We start from the raw sequence: 26523 nt of genomic DNA on the forward strand, positions 1-26523 counted from the left end.
GAATTTGACTAATTTTACATACCTCGTATAAGTGGAATCATACAGTATTTGTCTTTCTTGTGACTGGCTTATTTCACTTACCATGATGTCCTCAGGGTTCATCCATGTTGTAGCCTGTGTCAGAATTTCCTCCCTCCCTACCCACTCCCTTTTTTTCTATTTTAATTCTACTTACTATAGTTAATATAGTGTTATGTTAGTTTCAGGTGTACAATATAGTGACTCAAAAGATTTCCTTTTTAAGGCTGAATAATAATAAGTTATATGTGTATATGCCACATTTTGTGTATCTGTTCATCTGTTCATTGGGCATTTGGGTTGCTTCATCCTCTGAGCTGTTGCGAAATGTTACTGTGAACTTGGGTGTGCAAATATCTCTGAGACTTTGCTTTAATTCTTTTGAATATGTGCCCAGAAGTGGGATTGTAGATCATTTGGTTTTATTTTTACTTTCTGGGGAACTACCACATTGTCACAGAAAGCTTTTAAGAGATTTTAATTTTTGGTCCTATGAAAGTTCACAGTGATCTGTCTGAACATGTGTCCCTCCCCTTACCCCACTTCTCCCCCAGGCAGTGGACTTTGAATCTGATTACTTCTATCTTCCCTCAGCTGTGAGAAATTGTTTTTCTTCTTTATTAGTTTGATAATTTATTCTCTTGTTCTCTGTTCTGAAATAGGTATTTGGTCTGTTGTGGCACTGCCTGGACTGAACCTGTGTGTTGTTCACCTTTTTTTCTTCTTTTGTATTTGTTACACATATAAACCATTGAGCGGAAAAACCATTGAGCGAGGTGTGTGTTTTTGTTTTTTGTTTTTATTGACAGGGGAGTGGTGGGGACAGTCATATATTTATTTAAATCCAAAGGGCAATTTTTCATCCTTATTCCATTTTCTTTCTTTCTTTCTTTCTTTCTTTCTTTCTTTCTTTCTTTCTTTCTTTCTTTCTTTCTTTCTTTCTTTCTTTCTTTCTCTTTTTTTTTTAGATTTTATTTATTTATTCATGAGAGACAGAGAGAGAGAGAGGGAGAAGCAGGCTCCATGCAGGGATCCCGATGTGGGACCCGATCCTGGGACTCGATCCCAGGACTCCAGGATCAGGCCCTGGGCTGAAGGTGGATCTAAACCGCTGAGCCACGCCCCCCACCCCAGGCTGCCCCCTTGTTCCATTTTCATAGCACCCTGTTCCTATTTTGTGGAAGCAAGATGCAGTATTTTTTTGGGGGGGGTAGAGAGAGAGAGAGAAAATGAGCGGGGGAAGGACAGAGAGGCAGAAGGAGAGGGAGAGAGAGAATCTTAAGCAAGCTCCATGCCCAGTGTGATCTCACAATGCTGAGATCACGACTTGAACCAAATCAAGAGTCAGACACTCAGATGCTCAACCAACTGCGCCATCCAGGCGCCTCTACAGTGTCTTTTTGAATCTCTGATTCTGATTTCTCATTTAAAAAAATTCTCCTCATTGTTGTAATTCCCATAACAGTGGTATCATCGCAGCTCTTTGCCTTTCATGCTGCTGGGTTTCCTTACATGGTTGATTGTCCTTGACCTATCTGTTCGTGCTGCTTTGTAAATATGCATTTAAAATTTTACATACATTTAAAATTTCTTGAGAAAAGAACACTTTTTTTTGTTTGGGGTAAAAAGTCTGGCAGAAACTTTTCTGGATGTGGACTAGAAGGGGAGGTGGGATTAATGGTTCTCTGTAACTTTCAGTAGCTCCCCCCATTTTCATTTTCGTGTTCTCTCCCATTTTGCTGGGTCCAAGCACCATGCTATGTTTGAGTTCTGAACCTGGCTAGCTGTCTTCTTCCCACTTCTAATTTGCTACTTGCATATTCTGAACTGCTGATTCTTCCATTCTGTTTCATTATTCAATCACCATGCTACCATCTGCTTTACACCTTCCAAAGATTTTTGATATCTCTACCCATTGATGGCATGCCTCTTATGTCCCTCTTCTCCCTCCTAGGTTTTCATTGTTTGTTTCATAGTTAAATATCTTTACTAACATTTTGATGGTGTTTTGGGATGGGTTAGAGATAAACGGGCTACGTTCCTTCTGTCTGGAATGAGAAGATCCTTTATCACATGGGTTAATATATCAATATGAATGATGGTTTTTCATTATAAAAACATTTCACTAGCACCTGGCTGGCTCAGTTGATAGAGCATACAGCACTTGATCTCGGGGTTGTGAGTTTGACCCTATGTTGGGCAGAGTTTATTTTTAAACACAAAAAAATTTCACTGAAGATTATTCTACCCTAGGGCTTTTGTTTGTGTACAGATAGTTTCTTGTTAATAGTCTAGAGAAATTTAAGTATATTGGATTTGGGGAATATATTGACTCTGTAAGTCTTATGTCTTATTTTTCAGCACTTTGAAACTTTTCTCCTCTTGTTCCATATTTTAAAGCTTTCTTTTCTTGTGAAAGTAATTTTAAAGAACTCTCAAAATTTAGTAGGCAGATAAATTTAAATGAGTTGATCTTTTATTTATAAGTGTTAGACCAGGCGTCTGTTAAAACAGAAGTGACATTTATTTTGGCTAAACAGTTTCTGTTCTACATATGTGTTTACATAGCATTTTCACACTCCATAAATTGAACAGAACAAGTACTCATATTTTTGGGTTGACTAAATTTTACTGTAATATTTGTCAAGGAAATGGGTATTAATGACCATTTAATAGTAAAAGAAATTGATGTGGAATTATTGTGTTGAAATGAAATTGTACTGAGACATGAATTTTCATGTCGGTGTATGCAGCTTCTTGAGCAACATGAATGTATTTTTGCCTAAGAATTTGATTCTTGACAAGAGGATCCATGTGCCTATCTCAGGATTTAATGGACATTAATGTCTTGCTGTGTTTGCTTCAAAGTGCTCGCAGAAAGAAAGAAAATATTACCAAATTTATCTAAATATTATCATTCCATCTCTTCTGACTCCTTCCCCCTGGAAGTAACTATTATCCATTTGGTTTTAGTAGTTCAGTAGTTTCAGTTTTTATACTAGTGAGGCATGTTTTTAATACTTTTCTGGACATTCACTCATCTAAACTAATCTATTATTGTTTTGTATAACTTTACATAAATAGCATCACACCGTTTCTTTTCCCAGATAGCGTTGTTTTTGAGATTTATTCATGGCGATACATGTAGATGTAACCCATATTTTTAACTCTGTAGGGTATTACATTGCATCAGTGTCCTCATGTGCTTTTCTTGTGTATAGAATTTCTCTAGGGTGGAGACTCTTCTAACCCGACAATTCCACAGGAAGTTATGAGCATCTTTACTTTGCCAGATATTATTCTGAGATTTCTGATGCCATTGTGGTTCCTGATTCTCTATGTGTGACCTGTTTTTTTTCCCTTTGGGAATTTTCAGGGTTTTTGTCTTCTCAGTGTTTTGAAATTTCAGTTACCCTTTTTTGTTGTTGTTGTTGTGGTTCTGTTTTCATCAGTTTGGCCAGGCACTTTCAGTCTTGATACTTTTGTTTAGTGCTGGGGAACTTTTCTAAACTTTTTTTGATAAATTTCTTTTCTTTGCATTCCTTGTTCTTTCTGGAATATCTATTAGTTGGATGCTATACCCAGTACTGCTCCTAAAACTTTCTTAGTTTTATTCTCTCCTGTTTTGAGAGTGTGTGTGTGTGTGTGTGTGTGTGTGTGTGTGTTTGTATTTTGGGATGAAAGAGGCACAGAGAATCATATTTCAGGGTCGTTTTTCTAACTTAATTTTTGTAATCTTTTATTAAAAATTGCTGTCCTCATTTTAGGTTCTAAGAGCACTTTTCCCCCTGATTTTTGTTTTGTTGTTTTGTGTGTGTGTGTGTTTTTTATTTTTTACATATATGCTAGTGGCTTTATTTATATATTTATCTTTAAAAAGTATTTATTTAAGTAAGCTCTCTACTCTGTGGGACTCGAACTCACAACCTTGAAATCAAAAGTTGTATGCTTCTGTGAGCCATCTAGATTTAAAAAAAGAAATAGCATCTCGTTCTTGTTTCATTAGTATAATACTCTTATTTCTCTTGACGATTTTTTTCTTTAAAAAAAGATTTTGTTGGGACACCTGGGTGGCTCAGTGGTTGAGCATCTGCCTTTGGCTCAGGGCATGATCCTGGAGACCTGGGATCAAGTCCCACATCGGGCTCCCTGCATGGAGCCTGCTTCTCCTCTCTCTGCCTGTGTCTCTGCCTTTCTCTCTGTGTCTCTCATGAATAAATAAATAAAATCTTAAAAAAAAAAAAAGATTTTGTTTATTTGAAAGGGGGGCATGCACAAGTGGTGGGGGGAGGTGAGCGACAGAGGGAGAAGCAGACCAGGGGCTCTTTCCCAGGACCCTGGAATCATAACATGAGCCAAACGCAGACACTTAATTGAGTGAGTTACCCAGGTGTTCCATTGATTTTATTTTTCCAGCTTTATTGTTCTTTCTGATTACTTTTTGGTTTGTCCTTGTGATTTATTCTGTTTTTCATGTCTGGTAATCTCCAGGTTTCTATTCATGTTTAGCTTTGGAAACCTTGTGTGAATTGGTCAGGGACTATCATTTGGCAGGCCTGCCCATAGGATGACCTGACCATTTGTTGAGTATTCCTGTGTATAAGTAATCTGTAAGTACTTTCTCTGGGACTATTGAATTTCTTCAGAGAGCAGTAGAACTGTTACCTGCCTGAGATGTAAACATGTTTCTGGAAATTAAATTTGGAAAGAAGGCTGAGGGCTTCAGGATTCATAACTTAAATCTCTGGTTTCAGTAAGGTTTCTTGCCCTGGTTCTCAGCTGAATATACTGTCTCTAAATTCAGAGGCTTCGTAGTTCATTTTTTTCAAAGTAAACCTCCAGTGTAGTAGTTTTAATATATGTCTGTAAAGTCTTTTTTTTTTTTTTTTTTTTTTTAGATTTTATTTATGAGAGAGAGAGAGAGAGAGAGAGTAGAAGCAGATTCCCCATTGAGCAGGGAGCCCGACACAGGGCTTGATTCCAGGACTGTGAGATTATGATCTGAGCCGAAGGCAGATGCTTCACCAGCTAAGCCATCCAGACACCCCTGTAAATTCTTTTTTAATCTCCCTTTTTGAAAGATGGAGTCTCTGCTCTAAGAGGCGGGGTCTGTATCCCCTCCCTTTGAGTCTGAACGGGCCTTAGTGGTTTGCTTGTAACCATCAGAATGCAGCCCTTGTGACACTCATGAAAGGACATAGAGCTTCTCCTCGTTTCCCGTGGGACATTCCCTCTGGGGAAGGCCAGGTCCCATGTAAGAAGTCTGACTGCCCAGAGATAGTCAAACTGGATAGACCACATACAGGTGCTCCTGGGGCAGTTCCAGCTGAATTCTTACCAGCAGCAACCATCAACTGTCAACCATTAAATGAATTTTCAAAAAAAAAAAAAAAAGAATTTTCATTTTAGGTGACCATCTCCCTAGCCAATATCTCTGCAGTGATGTGAAAAATCCCATGTAGGAACTTCTCATTTAAGCCCTTGTGATTAACGAGCCAATACTGATACATTCTTACTAATCAAAACCCATACTTATTTACTCTGGCTTCCTCAGATTGGTTGATTGATTATTTATTTATTTACTTACTTATTTGAGAGAGAGAGAAGGAGAACGCACAGTGAGGGGAGTGGCAGGCTACCAGCTGAGCAGGGAGCCTGTCTCTGGACTTGATCCCAAGACCTTGGATTGTGACTTGAGCCGAAGGCAGATGCTTAACCGACTGAGACACCCAGGTGCCTTCCTCAGATTTTTAAAAAAATGAGGTATAGTTGACATATTATTAGTTTCAGGTGTATAGCATAGTGATTCAACATTTATATACATTACAAAACACCACGATAAGTGTAGTTACTTTCACCATACAGCGTTATTACAATATTATCAATTCCCTATGCTGGTACTTTTCATCTCTTTTATATTTTGAAGGTTTCCATAGTGTTTACCTAATGTCTTTTTTCTGTCCCAGGATACCTTTAGGATATTGCTTTAGGTATTGCTTTATGATTATGTCTCTTGAGGCTGCTCTTGGCTGTGGGAGCTGCTCAGAATTTCCTCTTTTTTTTTTTTTTTTTTAAGTCACCTTGTCACTCTTGAGTACTGGTCAGATGTTTTGCACAATATCTCTATTCGGATTTGTTTAATACTTTTCTAATGATTAGACTGGGTTATGGGGTTTGGGTAGAGACCACAGAGATAAATGCTATTTTCATCATGTCGTATAAAGAGAACATATTGGGAACATGGTTATGATTATTTGACCTTGATGACCTGCCAGAGATAGCATGTGTCACATCTCTCTGCTGTAAAGTTACTTTTTGCCCCCTTTTCATTTTGTGCTCTTTGAAAAGGAAGTCATTATGCCCAGACCACACTGAAAGGGGTGGAAAGTGGTGATTCATCTATTTGAGTGTGAGGTATCTGCATAAATTATTTGGAATTCTTCCGCACTGATGATTTGTTTGTTCTCTCCCAATATTTCTGTCTTTCATTTTTATCAATATGGACTCATGAAGTTTTTATTTTATACTTTGGGTTATAATCCAGTACTACTTTATTTTGTTGCTCTGATTATTCCAGCTTTGCCTATTAAAAAAAGTAATTGTTTGATCTACCATAGCCCAAGAGTGGCAAATTAATTCTATTGTTTCTGCTTCGTTTCCCTTGTTTTACCTGTAGTTTTTATTTAAATATTTTGGTTTGCATTATTTGGTTTATCACTACAGTTAAATTTTCTTTGTGGATTACATTTGTTGTCTTTTTTTTTTTTTTTTTTTTTAAGATTTTAATTATTTGAGAGGGAGAGCAAGCGAGAGAGCAGGAGCAGCAGGGTGAGGAACGTAGGGATAAGCAGGCTCTTCACAGAGCAGGGAGTGAGACATAGGGGCTTAATCCCAGGATCACAACCTAAGCTGAAGGCAGAGGCTTAACCAGCTGAGCCACCCAGGTGCCCTATTGTCTTGTCTTTTATTTTTATTTTTATTTTTATTTTTTCGTATATTTTTATTTTTTAAGATTTTATTTATTCATGAGAGAGACAGAGAGAGGCAGAGGGAGAAGCAGGCTCCCTTTGGGGAGCCTGATGTAGGACTTGATCCCAGGACCCCTGGATCATTCCCTGAGCTGAAGACAGATGCTCAACCACTGAGCCACCCAGGTGTCCCTATTTGTTGTCTTTTATTTTTTTATTTAAAAAAATTTTTTTTTATTATTGGAGTTCAATTTGCCATATTAGTTGTCTTTTAAACTGGATTTTTTTCCCCTTGAATTTGACTTAGGTTACTATTAATTAACACGTTTTTGCATTTGTTGCCCTTGTTTGATCTTTTATCTTCAACCATGTATGGCTCTTTGTTGTGAGTGGATTTTTTAAAGTGTATATAGCTAGAGAAGGAGTTTGTTTTGTGTTCCAGTTTGAGAATTATTTTTTAAATAGGTGAGTTTACATTTATTAATATGACATGTCTTTGTTCTGAATTGTCTTATTTGCTTTCTTCTTTTAAACGGTTGGAAATTTGGGGGCCTGGGTGGCTCAGTTGGTTAAGCGTCTGCTTTTGTCTCAGGTCACGATCCTGGGGTCAAGCCCTACATCGGGCTCCCTGCTCAGTGAGGAGTCTGCTTTTATGTCTCCTCTCTGCTGTGCTCTCTCTAGCTATCTCTAATTATCTCTGTCTCTCTCAAATAAATAAAATATTTAAAAAGAATTAAAAGTAAATGTTTGAAAATTTAAAAGTATTTTACTGTGTTTCTTTTGGGCATGTTTTTTCTTTCTATGACTTAGATATTTTATAATCTCTTTCTCTGATGGTTTGTGTATAATTGTATAATATGCAATTCTATCTTAATGATATCTCTAAGATGTGGAAATTAGTTTACTCCTAATATTTAGTACTTTATCCTCTTGACAGTTGATTTTGATTCTTTACTTCTCTTTAGTGTATATATCTGTCATTTAATAGCTCTAAACAAATGTGACCATCTTTCCCGTGAAAGAAGAAATTCACACATATGCACTACCTTTTACCTTCACTTTTTTCCAGTACCTTCCAGTCTGTTATTATTTATACTTCATTATGATTAATGTATGTCACTAATTATCCTGTAGTCATTTCTCATTTAGCTTTCAATATTTTTTTTACAAGAAAGGGCCTTGGGAGAATGAAATTGAGGGAAACTTTTCCTCTGCCCTTTATATTCATGGGTTGGGAGTTTGTGAATTAAATGATACTATATAGAGTAACAAGAGAAAAGACAAAGTTTATATACTTGGGAGGTTTAAACAAATGGTTAGAATTTAGAGTTCAGAATTTAGAGTTCTGAGAACGAGAAGGGGAAGGAGAGAAAGGGCTCTCATGGAAAAAACAGGACATTTAGGAAAGACAAATTAGGTCTTTAGGAGAATAGATGAGAGGTATGACAATGTTTGATTTCTCATTCCAGTGCCAACTCCCTTTTGCAGGTGATAGGAGTAAATCTCTCATTATTGGAAGCCTCCTTTGAAGGGGGATTTTTGGTCCTGATCAGTGCTTTTGGAGGACTCTGCTTTTTAGGCAGAGAAGGGGTGTGGATTTGAGATAAAGCCTTTCAAAGCATCTGTTGATTTTCAAATGTCTTCAGTGCAAAAATAATTTTTATGCTACTGTGATATAATTTACATCCCTTTACATGTTTGAAAGAATAAGTGTAGTCAGAGATAAAACGCTTGCATCGTGCTTTGCTTCCTTGAAGTCTTTACCATTGTTTCAGTTCCTTCTGCATTGTGCTTTGAAGACTGCGAACACCCTGATTTTTTGTCTACTCTCCTGCTTTAAGTGGCTTTATTTAAGAGTGAGTAGGGGACTGAAGGATTGAATTCCCATGGGATTCTCTATTGCCTTTAAAATTGAATGGCTTGAACATACTGTGTTAAACCCCAAGCTAAACTGTAAATATGTTGCCCCAAGTCCTTAGTATATATAGTATTTCGTCCTGTAGATGAGGGTTTATTAGCCTCAGTACTGTTGACATTTGAACCATTAATTCTTTGCTTCCAGGGTGTTGTGTGCATTGTAGGATGTTTTACAGCTGCTTGGCCTCTACTAACAAGATGCCAGTATCCGCCCCCCCCCCCCCCCCATGCCACTTGTGACAATCAAAAATGTCTCTATATTTACCAAATGTTCTGGGAGCCAAAATCTTCCTTGGTTGAGAACAACTGCTTATAGATTTGGCCCATTCCTCTATTGTTAAGAAATGTAGGTTATTCTTATTTTTAAATAACACTGTAACGAACATCATTATGCACAAAGATTTTCTCTTTTGATGTTGTTATGGTGAATTAGTGATTTTCAAATATAGAACAATTTTTTTCAAAGATTTTATTTATTTATTCATGAGAGACAGAGAGAGAGAGAGGCAGAGGGAGAAGCAGGCTCCATGCAGGGAGCCTGACGCGGGACTCGATCCCGGGTCTCCAGGATCACGCCCTGGGCCGAAGTCAGGTGCCCAACCACTGAGCCACCCAGGGATCCCTAGAACAATTTTTTTTTTAAAGATTTTATTTTTAAGTAAGCTCTACATACAACGTGGGGTTCAAACTCCCAACCCTGAGATCAAATCACATGCTGTACACTGAGTCAGCCAGACACCTCGTAACCATTTTTCTATTCCTGTTTTGTTATAGGGGACGTATTTTTGATACGCCAATAGATTCTATTAATATTTTTAATCTTTTAAAATAGTAATATATTTATGTACAATTTGTGTTGTTTTTTAAAGATAACTTCTCAGAAATGGAATTACTGTCAGATTTTTCAGTTACTACATAATCTTGATATTTTTAGGATACATTTCTAAGCCACTCTATCATGATTGGCAAAGTCACAGGTGGAGAGATTTTCCAGAGCCAGTTTATAATCCTTGTTTTATCCAGCACTTTGGTTGGTGTGAGGTGTTCTACTTAACTGAGGCTTACCTATTAATTTTTTTTATTTATTATTTTTTTTCCTATTAATTTTTTAAATAAACTTTTAATTTTGAAATAATTTTAGATTTACAGAAAAATAACAAAGATAGTACGGAGAATTCCTGCATACCCCTTGATCACTTTTCTTTAATGTTAATTTTTTCTCTATGGTGTATTTGTCTAAATTAGGAAACAAAATGTTGGTACTGTTCTGTTCACTATATTCCAGACTTTGAGTTTCGCCAGTTTTTCTAGCAATTCTCTTTTTCTGTGCCAGGAACCCTTTTGAGTACCACATTATATTAAATACCATTGCCTTTTGAGTCCTCAAACATTTATGTATGTTTATTTTTTATTTTTTAAAAAGAAGACAAGTTTACATGCATTAACCACTGGAGCCTTGAGTTTAAGGATGCAAACTCTAAGCCATTCTGCTGTGGTGTGAATTCAGCCTTGCCCTTTAAGTTTCATTGTCTGGTTACCTGAGGCATCTCAGCTCTTTCTTTTCTTTTCTTTCTTTCTCTTTCTTTCTCTTTCTCTTTTTCCTTCCTTCCTTCCTTCCTTCCTTCCTTCCTTCCTTCCTTCCTTCCTTCCTTCCTTCCTTCGATTTTATTTTTTTATTCATGAAAGAGACATAGGCAGAGGGAGAAGCAGGCTCCATGCAAGGAGACCATTGTGGGACTTGATCCCAGAACCCTGGGATCACGCCCTGAGCCAAAGGCAGATGTTCAACCACTGGGCCACACAGGCATCCCATCTCAGTTTTTTCAATTGTAAAATAAGAACATTAATAACATCATCTTTACTAAATTGTTTGATTAAATGACACAGTGCATATCCATCTCTTCATATAAAGTCTGGGATATAGACCTCACAAAAAATAGTAAGTTTGTTATTATTGCTGTTTACATTACTTTTAGTCAAAAGAACCAACATGCTAGTCTTCAGAAATCCTTGGGAAAAATTGTGTCCATGGGCCTGAGGCATCCCTGACACCACTTTATCCTTTTGATAGGAAGCAGATGGGATTGACAGATTGTGCTGCTCCTATGGAAGGTTTGCCAATGTCCATGTACCCTTTCTACGAAATAGTGTGCCAGCTGTAGGAAGGAGGGGGGGAATTTTGCAGTGTCTGAATATCTGTGGTTGAAATTTTATAATTTCAACTGTGTCTAAAGATTTTTGGTTGAAGTCTCTTTGAGAATTGTTGCTTTTCAGATACTTGTTTTTCTAAAGGGTAGAATGTTTATGAAGCATTTAAAACAGGGCCTGCAACAGAATGAGCACTGTGTAAGTATTTGCTTATTCCTTAGTGCCTAAAATCCGATAAAAGCATTTTATGATTACTTGTTGTAATGAGTCTCTGGAGCAAAAATTAATTGAAATAGTAAGAGGTGAGAGGACCATTAACCCGCTCAGATTAGTCACCTGGTTGTCCCTGAAGGGGCCTGGTTTCTGACCAAACCTCTTTGCAGTCTGCCCCCTCGGGCTGTTGAGACAGCTAAAGCTCCCTACCTTTGGCCTAGGGCTGATAGAAGTGTGAATAGTTTCTGGCATTTGTAATTATGAGGGAATAAAGGAAGAATGAAATTGTTTTGGCAGGGTTTTCTCTACATGCCCTGCAATTTAAATTTTGATACAATCACTGGTATCTGAGTATGGCTATTGAGGAAGAAGTGAAGTGATCTTAATTTTGGGAGAACTTAGATGACATTAAATTAGCTTTTAAAAATTTGGTTATGGAAAATTTCAGACATACATAAAGATAGAAATAATATATATTGAGCCCTCATGTACCTCTCTACTTGAATAGTATTGACATTAAGAGCTTATTTATTTATTTATTTATTTATTTATTTATTTATTTATGGTAGATACAGAGAGAGAGAGAGGCAGAGACACGGGAGGAGGGAGAAGTAGGCTCCATGCCGGGAGCCCGACGTGGGACTGGATTCCAGGATTGCGCCCTGGGCCAAAGGCAGGCGCTAAACTGCTGAGCCACCCAGGGATTCCCTGAGAGTTTTTGTTTTTGTTTTTGTTTTTTTTTGAAGAATTTATTTATTTAAGAGATTGTGTGAGAGAGAGAAAGCACAAACAAGGGGGAAGGGTAGAAGGAGAAGCAGACTCCCTGCTGAGCAGGGAGCCTGATGCAGAACTCGATCCCAGGACCCTGGGATCATGACCCAAGCCAAAGGCAGACACTTAACTGACAGAGCCACCATGCACACCCAGGAGAGTATTTTTAAATTGTGGTGATCACTTGGGACATCTGGGTGGCTCAGCGGTTGAGTGTCTGCCTTAGGCTCATGTCCTGACCCCAGTTCTAGGATCAAGTTCGGCATCGGGCTCCCTGCAAGGAGCCTGCTTCTCCCTCTGAATGTGTCTCTGTGTCTCATGAATAAATAAATAAAATCTTAAAAAAAAAGTTGTGGTGATCCCTCATAATATTATCCAATCTAATAGCAACCTTTTTTTTTTAAGATTTACTTAGAGAGGGAGAAGAGAGCAGGAGTGGGAGGGGCAGAGGGAGAGGGAGAATCCTCAAGCAGATTGAGTGCTGAGGATGGAACCTGATGTGGGACCCAATCTCACAACCCAGAGTTCAAGACGGGAGACAAAATCAAGAGTCAGACACTTAACTGATAGAGCCACCCAGGTGCCCTAGTAGCAACCATTTTAAGTTTTGTTTATTTTATATGTACAGATTTTACATTATTAAACAAGAGAACAAATACTTTTACTTTCCTGTTTATTTTTTTGTAAGTAGTCTCAATGATAATTATCTTAGTGGGGAATCATAATTTCTATTTTATATTCCTCAATTCTTTCACCTTCTGTATTTGCTCTTTCCATAGTCTATTCTGATTTTAGCTTGGAAAGGGCACTGACATTTTTATGTTGCAGTTTACACCAAGATGATGATTCATCTTGGTTTCCATATATTTATAAATAGTTGAAACCTTCAAATATAGAGGTGCCTTTTTAAAAAAATCCCTTGTGTGTGTAGGGGTGGGTGGGAGTGCATTTAAACTGAAGTTTCCAGTTTTTTTTAACTTGATGACATCCTTTCTTTTAGTATCTCTAATAATTAACACAATCTTTTAAAAAATGTCTTAATGTTAACTACACACTTTTCTTCCATCCATTGATTCTAGATCTGCCCTCTGGAACCAAGTGTCAAGTCTTTTCCTCTTTTGCAAGGATTCACCACCAGCCCTGTTAGTACTTAGTACCTACTCTCTAGTCTAAGCAATATCAGCTACTTCAAATGTTCTTCATATGTTCTTCAACTGTCTTTTGAGCTATTCTCATTTTTCTCCTTAGGACATACTTGTATTTTGTCAGGGTCCCTCGTAAAACATGGCTCTTAGTGAATGCAGTGCTTTATGTATTTGGCAAGTCAGTATTGAACCTTATGTTAATCTACACTGTTGTGTTCATATTTCCTAGGTTTAATGAGCTTGAGTTGTGAACTGTGGCTTAGCCATTTTCAGTTGCAGGACACCTCCCATAACTGAGCATCCTCCGGCACTGCTTCATTTGGTGCTCACTTGCCCATTCATTCATTCCACAAATATTTGATGGGGTGCTTTTAGTCATTTTGACAGTGAATAAGACCGTTTCTCCACTTCTGGAACTTACATTCTTGTTGGGATAAAAAGATAAAGAATTTAATAAAAAACAATTTCAGCAACTATGAGTAAAGTAAAACCGTAAAATGAGCCATGATGGTGTTTGGAGAATACTTTAGATTTTGTGGTCGGGGAAGGTCTCTCTGAGTGGACATATGGGCTTAGATCTAAATGTCAAAAAGGAGTTAGCCATGCTGCTGGGGGTGTAGAGTTAAGGGTGATTCCAAGAAGAGAAAACAGTAAAAACAAAAGTCCAGAGATGGGGAACAAGTGTGACGTAGTGAGGGTATAGAAAAGGCCACTGTGGCTAGTGAGCAGTAAGTGATGATGGAAGAGTTACAGGAAATAAGGCCAAAGATCTAAACAGGGGTCAGATCGTAGAGTGCTGTACTGAGGTTGGATTTTCTTCTAAGTTCGTGGGAGTCAGGAGTGACATGATTTCATTACATTTAAGAAAGATCACCCTAGAGAGTGAATTATAGGGGGGCAAAAGTGGAACCACTAATTAAGAGGTTATTGTAGTAGTCCAGGCAAAGGATGATGATGACTTTAGCTTGGCTGGTACAACTACAGATGGGGAGATATGGGCTAATTTGGGCTATATTTGGAGATAGAATTGATAGGATTTGTTAATGATTCAAAATTGTGCGAGAGAAAGCAGAATCAAGGCTCTGATCTATAGATATTTTTGTTCCTGTGAAGAAACAGATTTGTTGCAACTCAGGACAAACCTGGTGTACTTTTAATATTGCCGCCTGTGTTGTATTTTGGTGGTGATTAAGAGCATGGACTCTGGACAGACAGCCTGGGATGTAATTTGGACAACCTAGGTTCCTTACCTTGGACATATTACTCAGCCATTCTGTGACTCAGTGCCCTCCTCCATAAAATAAGGACTGTAATGTCTACCTCATAAGGTTGTTGCAGAGAATAAATGAATTGAATGATATAGATGAAGTTAATATAAAGGTCAGTACCTGGTCATGTTATAGAGCCTATATAAAAGTGAGCTTTTATTATTTTAGCGGTTTTGCAAGGGTATTTTTAAGAGTACATAACGTTAGCCATATGCTAAGTGTATACACTAATCCCTATAAAGGATCCAATTCTACTCTTTAATTGTATCTTTGTATTTTTTGTTTTCCCTCAAGGGTATGATCTGTAAATTTCTTGCTTTCTGCCATTATGAAAATTTGGAAAAATTATTATTTTTTTAAATTTTTTTTTAAGATTTATTTATTCATGAGAGGCAGAGAGAGAGAGAGGCAGAGACACAGGCAGAGGGAGAAGCAGGCTCCATGCTGAGAACCTGACGTGCGACTTGATCCCAGGTCTCCAGGATCACACACACCCTGGGCCTAAGGCAGTGCTAAACCGCTGTGCCACCTGGGCTGCCCTGGAAAAATTATTTTGTGTTTTCCTGTAGCCCTATGTTGCAAGCTAAAATCTGCATTAGTAATGCATTTGTTTCAAATACTTTTAGGATATGCTTATACTGCAGTCTTAGACCAAAGAAATGTCTTCAAAGAGTTACCAGAAATACTGGATTTTTGCTAAGATGCCTTATAGTATAGCTTTTTTTTTTTTTTAAGATTTTATTTATTTATTCATGAGAGATGGGGGCGAGGCAGAAATACAGGCAGAGGGAGAAGCAGGCTCCATGCAGGGAGCCTGATGTGGGACTTGATCCCGGGACTCCAGGATCATGCCCTGGGCCAAAGGCAGGCACTAAACCGCTGAGCCACCCAGGGATCCCCAGTATAGCTTTTATATTCATGGTGTCTGATGAAGTATATGTTAATTTTATATCTATAAAATTATAAAATGTTCTATGAGAATTTTGTTTTCATCTGGTCTCTTACAGAAGCGCAGTTCGTTTAGGTAGAGTTTGATACTTGTACTTACAAGTAGCAGCACTAAATATTTACTCTTGTTCTAAAGTCTTTCAAGAAAAGGATTTTTCCCTTAGTTACCATGGTATATGCATTTCTCTATGAATTTATGATATACTTTACCATAGCTTGATGTTATCTTCTAGACACTGTTACACCTCAGTTTTCATCATGCATTGAGTGTAGAATTTATGCTTTTTTATTTATGTTCTTTTTAATAGTAGGACTCACCAATGAGTTTACTTCTCCAAGGAAATGATGTAATGAACAGGATATATCTGCTGGGTCTTAATGGCTCACTCTGTCAGTGTAGGTAGGTGATTGTTTCCGATTTGTTTGCAGAGAAAAAAAACCTTTGGGTATCAGTATATTGATATTTCTAATGGTTTAGATTATTATGAATTAGAGCTTTTGATTGCTAAAAAAGATTTGCTGTAAAGAAATTTTCCTTGTTGAAATAACATCTATTTAATGGCATTAAATTCATGTCATTTAATTTTATTACATTTATATATTTTAAAATGGAAAGGGTACAACATAGTATATAACAGTGTCTCTTTCACTCCTGTCTTCCGACTGCTTGATTTCTCTTTTCTTCTGCATGGTTTCCAGTTCTGTGTACACTTTCAGGAAATGATGAATACACACATGTGCATGTGTGTATATTTCTTTTAAAAGAATTGTAGGACATTTTTTTCAACATACTTTATCATTCAGTGTGTATCATGATTCATCCTATGATCGATATCCAAATGAATGATACTAAGATTGTTTCATGTATTTTATTTTTGCTTCCAGTGCTACGGTGAATAGTCAGTTTTGTACATGTAGGAATAAACTTGTAGGTAAATTTTTAGAATTTGGTTGAAGAGTATGTGCAACTGTAATTTCTGATCAATTTTTTAAAATTGCCATCCACTGAGGTTGTAGCAATTTATCGGTATCAGCAATGTAAATATGTTTCTGCACGATCTTGTCAAGAGAATGATGATGATCAAATCTTTGGTCTTTGACAATCTGATACATGAAAAACATCTCAGTATAGTCTTATTTTAGTTTCTCTTATGAATGTGAGGTTGCGCTTAGTTTAAGATCCATTTGTGGAGTGGTTTTGTTCCATTTTTCAATCAGTGTTGGTCATTTTCTTACTGATTTATGGGACTTTAAAAAATTAAATTGACATACAGTGTTACTAGTTTCAGGTGCCTAACACCTGAATTCAACAGTTGATTAATTCAACAGTTCTATTACTCAATGCTCACCACAATAAGTATAGTCACTATCTGTGACCATACAACATAATATTACAATATTACTGTATTCCGTATGCTGTACTTTAAAGTCCATGCCTTATTTATTTTATAACTGGAAGTTTGTACCTATAATCCTCTTTATGGGTTTTGCCCATCCTTCCACCCACCACCCCTCTGGCAACCACCATTTTGTTCTCTGTATTTAAGTCTGCTGTTTTGTATAAATGAAATAACGTGGTGTTTGTCTTTCTCAGATTTATTTCATTTAGTGCCTCTAGGTCTATCCATGTCTTTGCAAATGATAAGATCTCATTCTTTTTTTTTTTTTTTTAAGATTTTATTTATTTATTCATGAGAGATACAGAAACAAAGAGACATAGACAGAGGCTCCCCAGAGGGAGCCTGCTGTGAGACTCAATCCCAGGACTCTGGGATCATACTCTGAGCCAAAGGCAGATGCTCAACCACTGAGCCACCTGGGTGTCCCAGATCACATTCTTTTTTAAGGCTAAGTAATATTCCTGTGTATGTGTGGGGGAGCGGTGTGGACATATATAAACATACCCATCTTCTTTATCCATTCATTTATTGATGGACACTGGGCTGCTTCTGTATCTTGGCTTTTGTGAATAAAGCTGCAATAAATACAGGAGTGCACATACCTTTTCAAATTAGTGATTCATTTTCTTTGGGTATGTACCCAGTAATAGAATTACTGGATCATATCATATTTCTATTTCTGATTTTTTTTGAGCAATATTCATACTGTTTCCCCCAGTGACTGTACTAATTTATATTCCCACAAACAGTGCACAAGGTTTTCCTTTTTTCCACATCCTCACCAACACTTGTCTTTTTTTCTTTTTAAAGAAAACCTGCAGTATCATAGTGTATTTATTAATTATTTTAAGGAATTCTTGGGACACGGGTGGCTCAACGGTTGAGCCTCTGCCTTTGGCTCAGGGTGTGATCCTGGGATCCAGGATCGAGTCCTGCATTGGGCTCCCTGTGGGGAGCCTGCTTCTCCCTCTGCCTTTGTCTCTGCCTCTCTCTCTGTGTGTCTCTCATGAATAAGTAAATAAATCCTTAAAAAAATAAAAAATGAGGAATTCTTTATCCCCAACATGGGACTCAAACTCATGATCAAGAGTCACATGTTTTTCCAACTGAGTCAGCCAGGTGCCTTTCTTACCTTTTTGATACTAGTCATTTTAAGTGGTGTGAGGTGATACTGTGATTTTTGATTTGCATTTCCCTGATGAGTGGTTTGGAGCATCTTTTCAGTGTCTGCTGGCCATCTTTGGCTGTATGTCTTTGGGAAAATGTCTGTTCAGGTCTTCAGTCCTTTTTTTTTTTTTTTTTTAAGATTTTATTTATTCATGAGAGACAGAGAGAGAGAGGCAGAGACACAGGCAGAGGGAGAAGCAGGCTCCATGCAGGAAGCCTGATCACGGGACTCAATCCCGGGACTCCAGGATCACACCCTGGGCTAAAGGCAGGTGCTAAGCCACTGAGCCACCAAGGGATACCCCTTCAGTCCATTTTTTAATTGAAATTTTTTTGGTGTTGAGTTGTAGAGGTTCTCTATATATTTTGATATTAATCCCTAAAGAGACATTTTTATATATTAGGAAAATTGGCTCATGATATGAAATGCAATTTCTTGTTTCATAGTATGCTATTGTTTTATTTTTTGCTTCTTTAATTTAGTTTTCTTAAATATTTACATAGTTTAAAGAACCAGACAGTTTTGTGTGCTCTTGTTTTTGTATAAGATTCCCCAGAACCAACCATTTCAAACTCTTATAGCTGATTCCTTTGGAACTTTATTTTATTTTATTTTATTTTAATTTTTTTTGGAGTTTATCTTTTTAATCTCTAATGTCTGCTTTTTGATTTTTAAAAAAGATTTATTTATTTATTTATTTATTTGAGAGAGAGAGAAAGTGCAGGGGGTTAGGGGCAGAGGCAGAGAGAGAATCCTAAGTAGGCTCCATGCCCAGCACAGAGCCTGATGTAGGGTTTGATCTCACGATCCATGAGCTCATGACCTGAGTTAAAACCAAGAGTCAGACACTTAACCAATTGAGCCACCCAGGCACCTCTGATTGTTTTTTTTTTTTTTTTTAACCAATTCTAGGAATCCTCTATCCCTTTACTGAAGATGACATCTAGCTCTTTGATTTGATTATCCCAACTGTACACATAGACATACTCCCCCATACTTCAACATTTTTTCAAAAAGGGATCATTTTTTACTTCCTGCAGTTTCTTGTTTTCTTGGGATTAATACGTTTTGTTCAGTGTTTGATGGTCTGATCACTAACTCAACCTCTAGTTGAGACAAATGGCATTTTGATTCTTCATTTTTTGAATTAAACCTTTTTATCTCTGATAGCTTATAGGCTTTTATACCTATCTTCGGTTTTTGAAATTTTTGACAATGTACTTTTGTAAATGCCTGTTTCCATCCATTGTGCTTATTATAGGATGGCCTCTTTCAATTTTGAAATCCATGCCCACCCTTCAGTTTGAAATTTTTCTTATATAAACTATAGAGACACTTCATTTTATTGAGCTTCACAGATATTGTGATCTTTACAAAGTGAGGGTTTGTGGTAACCCTACATTAAGCTGGACTCTCAGCACCATTTTTTAATTTTTAATTTTTTTAATTTTTTATTTTTTGACAGCATTTGTTCACTTTGTGTCTCTGTCATATTTGGTAATTCTTGGGGTATCTCAAACTTTCCCACTAATTTTTTTTTTTTTAACTTTCTCACTATTATAATTGTTAACAGTGATCTGTGATCAGTGATTGTGACTCCTTGAGATCTCAGATAATGGTTAGCATTTTTTAGCAATAAAGTATTTTTACTTATTTAAGAGTGAGCATGAGGGATCCCTGGGTGGCGTAGTGGTTTGGCGCCTGCCTTTGGCCCAGGGCGCGATCCTGGAGACCCGGGATCGAATCCCACGTCGGGCTCCCGGTGCATGGAGCCTGCTTCTCCCTCTGCCTGTGTCTCTGCCTCTCTCTCTCTCTGTGTGTGTGTGTGTGACTATCATAAATAAATAAAAATTTTCAAAAAAAAAAAAAAAAAAAAAAAGAGTGAGCATGAGTGGGGAGGGCGAAGGAGGAGCAGAGGGAGAGGGAGACAAGCAGATTCCCTGCTAAGTAGGGAGCTGGATGCTGGGCTCTGTCCCAGGACTCTGGCATCATGACCTGAGCTGAAGGCAGGTGCTTAACCCACTGAGCCACCCAGGTGCCCCAGCAATAAAGTATTTTTAAATTAAGATATACACATTGTTTTTTTTAAGACATTGTAATAGCATACTTAATAGACTTCAGTGTAGTAGAAACATGATTTTTTTTTTTTTTTTTTTTTTAGAAACATGATTTTTATATGCACTGGGAAACCAGAAAATTAATTTGACTCCCCTTATTACGACACTTGCTTTATTGCAGTGGTCTGGACCAAACCTTTAATATCTCCAAGTTGTGCCTGCATTTCTTCTCTTCATTTTTCTGTATTCTCTTACTCCCATTTATTGGCTCTTGAACCTCCTGGGCTGATCTCGCCATCTTGTGCTGTAATTTCTGAGCATTTTCCTCAACTTTCATCTTCTCAGCTTTCTCTTCTACAATTGTGCTTTTACTTTACAGGAAATCTTGTCGTCCTCTGAATGTTTTATTTTTCCTATTAATAACATCCTGTTATTTCATGGATTCAAAAACTCTCTTACCTTTTTGAAAGGAGTTTGCTTGCGTGCTTCCTCCTCTTCTTGTGAATAACTTTTTTTTTGCCCAATCTTTCTAGGTTTTTCTTTTCCAAGCTACCCTTTTGTGCTTGTTTTGGCCCCTCTCTCTCATATTAGGGAAATTCTTCTATGTTTGGCCATGGACTGTCTGCTTATATTTTAAGTGGACATTGAGTAGCTGATTGGAAGCCTTGTGCCTGTCTATGGGGTTTGTTGGCTGTGGAATTCACTGTGGGGTGATTTGACTTTTTTTTTTTTTTTTTTAAATAATTTCCAGTGTCAGTACATAAGATCTTTCCTGTAGAATTAATGAGATTCTAAAGAATATAAGTAAGCCTCTTCTCATCTTTTATTTAGAGGGTATATATTTGATTGCCAGCATTCAGGGTGCTGAATGTCTGAAAAGGGCTAGTATATCAAACAATAAGTATGTAAACTTTTACTGAATTTTATGTTTTAAGGCTAGTTTCCAGCCCTAATCTCTGCCTGGTATTCTTCAGTTCTCTGTTTTTACCTTTTTCAGAAATAAACTTTCATCTCCTTCTGGAGGTTCCTTCCTTCATTCAGCTCCGCTGACCTAGAGAGTGGGAATTCTGGGAAGTCCACCTGCTTATTAAGACTTACATTAAGGGATCCCTGGGTGGCTCAGCGGTTTGGCGCCTGCCTTTGGCCCAGGGCGTGATCCTGGAGACCTGGGATCGAATCCCATGTCAGGCTCCTGATGCATGGAGCCTGCTTCTCCCTCTGCCTGTGTCTCTGCCTCTCTCTCTCTCTCTGTGACTATCATAAATAAATAAAAATTAAAAAAAAACACATTAAAAAAAAAAAAAGACTTACATTCAGTCCTCTTGTCATTGGCCCCAGTTTTGCCTCCACTCAGCAATACACCTCCAGCAGTACTTTAAGGTAGCATGCTGTTCGTTTCCTCAAAATTAGCTTCGTGTTTAACTAAGTCAGAGTCTTGGTTCCACCACTTCCCAGGCTTCACAGCATGTTCATTGTTGTCTCCGCTCTCACTAACTGTATCTTCTTGGATTTAAAAGTCCCTCCTCATAGTCTTATGAGATTTCAGAGAGGTGTTCTCTACCGAAACATTAACTCCCTTCTTAAATCAACAGTCGTTCTTCAAGGCAGACAGTACCCAGAAACATGGAGAAGCATAGACTTTCTTTACCCAGAGTGTAAAACTAAACTTCTCAAAAAGACAACTGTGCCAAATTAGTGACTCCTTCCTTAAAAAAAAAAAAAAAAAGTAAACTTCACAAATTGGGTCAATAATGAAGATATAATAACAAGCAAGCTTAGTTCTGCTTAATGGTAAATTTCAGTTAAGACTGCTTTGGTTTGAGTAAAAGGTTGAAATGGAAACTTGGTACTGTATGACATAGGCAAATACACTTGGGATGATGTCAGTGTTACCATTTGATATCAGGCTTGCAGTATAGAGTTGATTGCCTTGTGTGTGACACTCCTTCCAGAAATTCAGAAAGGTGATAAATAACTTTTGGTTGGAGTAGTTTATAAGATTTCATTGGAGAGAACATGCTTGATTTGATTGAGGTTTTGGTTTTTTCCCCCAAATTGGGGAAGAGGATATGATTGTGATCATTTTGGGGAGCCTTGGGCAATAAGCCTACGAAAGTTCTCCAGTGTCAGTACATAAGATTCAGAAAGTGAAAAATCTGGTTAAAATCCTTAATTCATTTACTTTATTTTACTTATATTTATCCGATATTGCAAATGAAACACAAACTTGCCCAATGGTACTAAACTATCTGTTGTGAGCTGTATTTTGATCTTACGATGTCATATAATTTTATATTTGTTGGCAGTAGTTGGTAGTTTACTTACTAGTCAGACTCTGACCACATAGAATTTCAGGACAGGAAGAGATGCTCAGTATTGTTTTGTACAGCTTTTCTTTTTTTTCTCCCTAGGAAAGCAGATATTTGGTAGAGCCAAGAATCAAACCTAGTATTTAGGCATTCTATTCTGTTCTTGTTTCCTTCAGTTCATTGTCTTAAGATTTTATGTTTATTACGTGTGTTTGTATTTTGAGTGCAAATTTAATATGCTTTTATTTATTATCAGAAAATACTAATTCTTGTAGCCCACTGCAGATAATCTTGATTCTTTTGGGACCATTTCATTTAGTCTTTTGAGGTTTAGATATGTATATACTCAAACACGTATTTAGTTTTCTGGATTTTCTGCTGGATGAAGCTTTCCCAGATTATTTGAATAAAATATGGCACTTAGTCATAATAATCAGCTCTAATAGATGCTTTTATAATTCATGTGAGAAAATTTCCATGGCCAAACCTTATAGATCTGGTTCCGTGGCCAGAACTTTCATTCTCAGCTCTTTTGCTTAAACTAAAGTATTTCTCCCCTTTGGGAGACTATCCCTTATTACTACTGCTTCTTATTATTACTGACTTAAGGGGGTCAGAGAGCATCAGTGTAACTTTCAAAGCCTTCTCTAGAACATGGGACTAAGACTTTCCCCCCTTAATGTGACATAAAGTAATCGAGATAAGAACTTGTAAGGTATATTAAAGATAGAGGAAATCCAAAGGGAAATAAAAAACCTATAGTACGATAACCAAATACATAATTTAGTTGATGACTAATCTTCTGGAATGCACAGTGTCACTCATATTGTATAAACCCTGGATTGCCTTAATGTGGTGGACACCATTTTAGCATCCATTCACTACCCCAGATCCCATACCTGGATGCTGGCCTCCGTGGAAGTCTTTCTCTGACAGAACAAGGCTCTTTGACATTGGAGTGATGAGTTTAGGGTTTGTTGGGTTTTTTTTTGCCTGAGGCCTTTCTCTTTTCAATGTCATATAGTGCATACCTATATCTTTCATGGAATCTACCTTAGTTGTAGGGAGGGTATGGCCTTATGGTAAAGGTATTATTTATCACTTATTGGGAATGGAAGTGTTGCTTTGTTAAACCACTTCTCTCCAGCTAATTTGTAAAAATAATCCTCTAACATTTAGTCAGTACTTGTTTTGGCAGGGAAATAAACATACTATTTTGGGAAGTAGGAGGTATACACAGAGGGACCATTAATTATGCAAAGTAGCATGTACTCAATGGGAAAGAAGTAGCTATTAATGAAGTTTAATGGAGTACCATGGAGAAAGGATTTCTGGAAAAGATAAGACCCAAATCTGACATTTCTGGAAGGATGTAACTTTATATGAATGAGGATAGTTAAGGAGAGGGGGGGAAAGCGCAATTTTAAAATAATTTAGTGGCCGAGTTTTGGTAGACAAAATAGTCCTGCTTTTGAATTGGGGGTGTATTAGAATCTGTTATTACAAATGTTTGGTGCAATACATGTTTTTTCCTTCACTTTTATAAGTTGTTATTTGAAAAAATGAAGCTATATTTTTTGATGACCCATTGTGTTTCCTACTGTGCTGTCATTTTTTTTTGTGCTGTCAGTTTTGATTATAAATATGAAATGTATTTGAGCTTGATTGTAAACTGAAGGCAGCTTTGAAGTGTGTCCCCCTTGGAATAAGATTGATGGGAACAAATCAGCCAGTCTGTCAGCAAAGGCAAAGGACCTAGAACTTTAAATTCAAAGGAATTTTTAAAAATTTTTATTTATTTATTTATTTATTTGTTTGTTTGTTTGTTTGTTTGTTTATATGAGAGAGAGAGAGAGGGAGGGAGGCAGAGACACAACACAGGCAGAGGGAGAAGCAGGCTCCATGCAGGGAGCCCAGCGTGGGACTCCCGGGTCTCCAGGATCACGCCCTGGGCTGAAGGCAGCGCTAAACCGCTGAGCCACCTGGGCTGCCCAATTCAAAGGAATTTTTAAAGAACAAGGCTTCAGATAATTTTTCTTGTTTGTCAGAGAGTTTATTATCACAATAACTGTTAACTGAGTGCACCATATTTAATAGTTTCAGAAATAGTAGTACATTTAATCCATTGACTCTTGGGCGTTTGGGGAGACTAGCCTTTCTTCTCCAGCAGCTGCTACAAATCCAGTTCTTTAGACGACGTTCTAGTCCATAAACACAGTCCATAAACACGTGTAGGGAGAAAGGGAGAAAAAAGCTTCTGTCCTGTGGATTCGCTGGACCTAATGAGTAGAGACGATTATGAATGAGCTGAAGAGGATTTTAGGAAAAAAAGGGAACCTGAAAATCAGTTATTGACTGTTTTAATTATCTGGTGATGAGTAGTGTACCTTTTGACTATGTGTATTTGCATGTATTTGACCTTATTTTGAACATTGTGGTAATATTTCAATGTGAGTAATTTAAACAGCTTTTCAAGTCTCTCTTCACTGAAGTTTGACTTGTTATATGTAAAAGTTGCCCACCTCCCACTTTTACTCCCTTTCAGAGCTAGTTTGTAAGCTAACTGAAAGACCTCAGAATTTTTTATGTAGAGGCTTATTCTACAGAAGAATGTAAACTATAGATATTCATCTGAATTTTAGGACCTCTAGAACTTTTTCCCAGATTTGTTCTTCTCACTGAAAAAACTTTTTCCCAGATTTGTTCTCAGATAGGTTTACTACCTTGTCAGGCAAGAAGGGGATGACACAGTTTTGAGTTATTAAATCCATGATTCTAAGATAAGTAGATAGTGGACATTTCAGTGGGAAGTAATGCTATTCTTAGGATTTTAGTGCTTGTGTTTTGCCCTTTGAAATGCTTATGTATATACTCACACACAAACACACACATACACACTAGCTATACCAAATTAATTGTGCTTTTACTCTTCTTTTGGTCTTTGCATATGCTGGCTTATTCCTTCTCCATCATGTAAGTCTCAGCTTAGGCTTCTTCCTTTAGAAGAAAAGGCTGTCTTGTTTTAAGGATTTTACTTTTTAGTAATCAGTACACCCAACACAGGGCTCAAATTTGCAGACCTGAGATCAAGAGTTACGTGCTCCACCAACTGAACCAGCTAGGGGTCCCTGGAAAAATTTTTGAATAAACAAGGCTATCTTTGATACCTCCTGTTGGCATACCTGTATTTATCCCATTGTACCATATCTCACAGTCTGCCTTCGTTATCTGTGCACTGGGCTTTATCTTCCACCAGACTAGAAGTTCTTTAGTGAAGGGGACAATGTACTTAATACAGTGCCCGGCATGCAGTAGGTACTCAGGAAATATTTGATTCAGGCATGCCTGACTGGTTCATTTGATAGGGCATTGATTCTTGATCTTGGGGTCATTATTTTAAACCTCACGTTGGTGGTAGTTTACTTAAAAAATAAACGGGGAGGAGAAAGAAAATATTTGAATGAGGAAATATTGTATTGTCATTTGTAATTTTAAAATCAATTGAACAAAGCTAACGTATTTGTTTGACATATACGTTAAGAGTATGTATAATATATTGCTGTATTTTATGTACTAATTATAAATGAGAAATTGTAGGGTTATCCCAGAATTGAATGTCATATAATATGTAAACATGTGAAACCTTTTAAGTGATTTTAAAAATGTGACTACCTGGGGCACCTGGCTGACTTAGTCGGTAGAGCATGTGACTCTTGATATCCAGTTTGTGAGTTTGAGCCTCACGTTGCTTGGAGTTTACCTAAAAAAACATAGTAAAAATAAAAAAAAATTAAAATGTGATTGCTTAAAGTGATTTAAGCAAATTACTTAGAGTAAATAAAAAGATGAGGAGTCCTCAATCTTCCATGTATGAGAACCTCTTTTAAAATATTTGTCAGATCCTTAACTTTATGGTACAATTATTATATATTGATTGAAAAAGTAAGTAATATCATGCTGCTGTAGTTTCACTAATGTGTTTTCTTCAAAGAAGGCAACGGAAAAAGACAAATGTATTCAGTCTTTAGATAATGCTTCCTATGCCTACATTCTTAGTCTTGTCAAAAGTCTGTGGCCCATAGAGTTGTATACATCACTGATCTCTAAATATTGGTATGAGGAACAAGCCATTAGTATTAAGTTTTTAAAAATTAGAACTTCCATTTATTGTCTTTCATCTTGGAAAAGGCAAA

The 26523-nt window shown here is 37.2% G+C and overlaps 1 protein-coding gene across 4 annotated transcripts in view; it reads left to right on the forward strand.

Annotated features, from left to right (window-relative positions):
* The window catches only part of PPM1B (protein phosphatase, Mg2+/Mn2+ dependent 1B), an 88588-nt gene that overhangs the window by 23160 nt on the left and 38905 nt on the right, over positions 1-26523 (forward strand). Inside the window, exon 1 of one of the 4 annotated variants that reach the window (XM_038551177.1) lies at positions 8328-8426. The exons of the other annotated variants lie outside the window; for them this stretch is intronic. Coding sequence (XP_038407105.1) covers positions 8420-8426 — 7 coding nt within the window. The 5' untranslated portion in view covers positions 8328-8419. Of the gene's footprint in view, positions 1-8327; positions 8427-26523 lie in introns of those variants that run through there. 4 annotated transcript variants of the gene reach the window in all.

Source organism: Canis lupus, chromosome 10, assembly GCF_011100685.1.
Source record: "Canis lupus familiaris isolate Mischka breed German Shepherd chromosome 10, alternate assembly UU_Cfam_GSD_1.0, whole genome shotgun sequence".
NCBI lineage: Eukaryota > Metazoa > Chordata > Mammalia > Carnivora > Canidae > Canis > Canis lupus.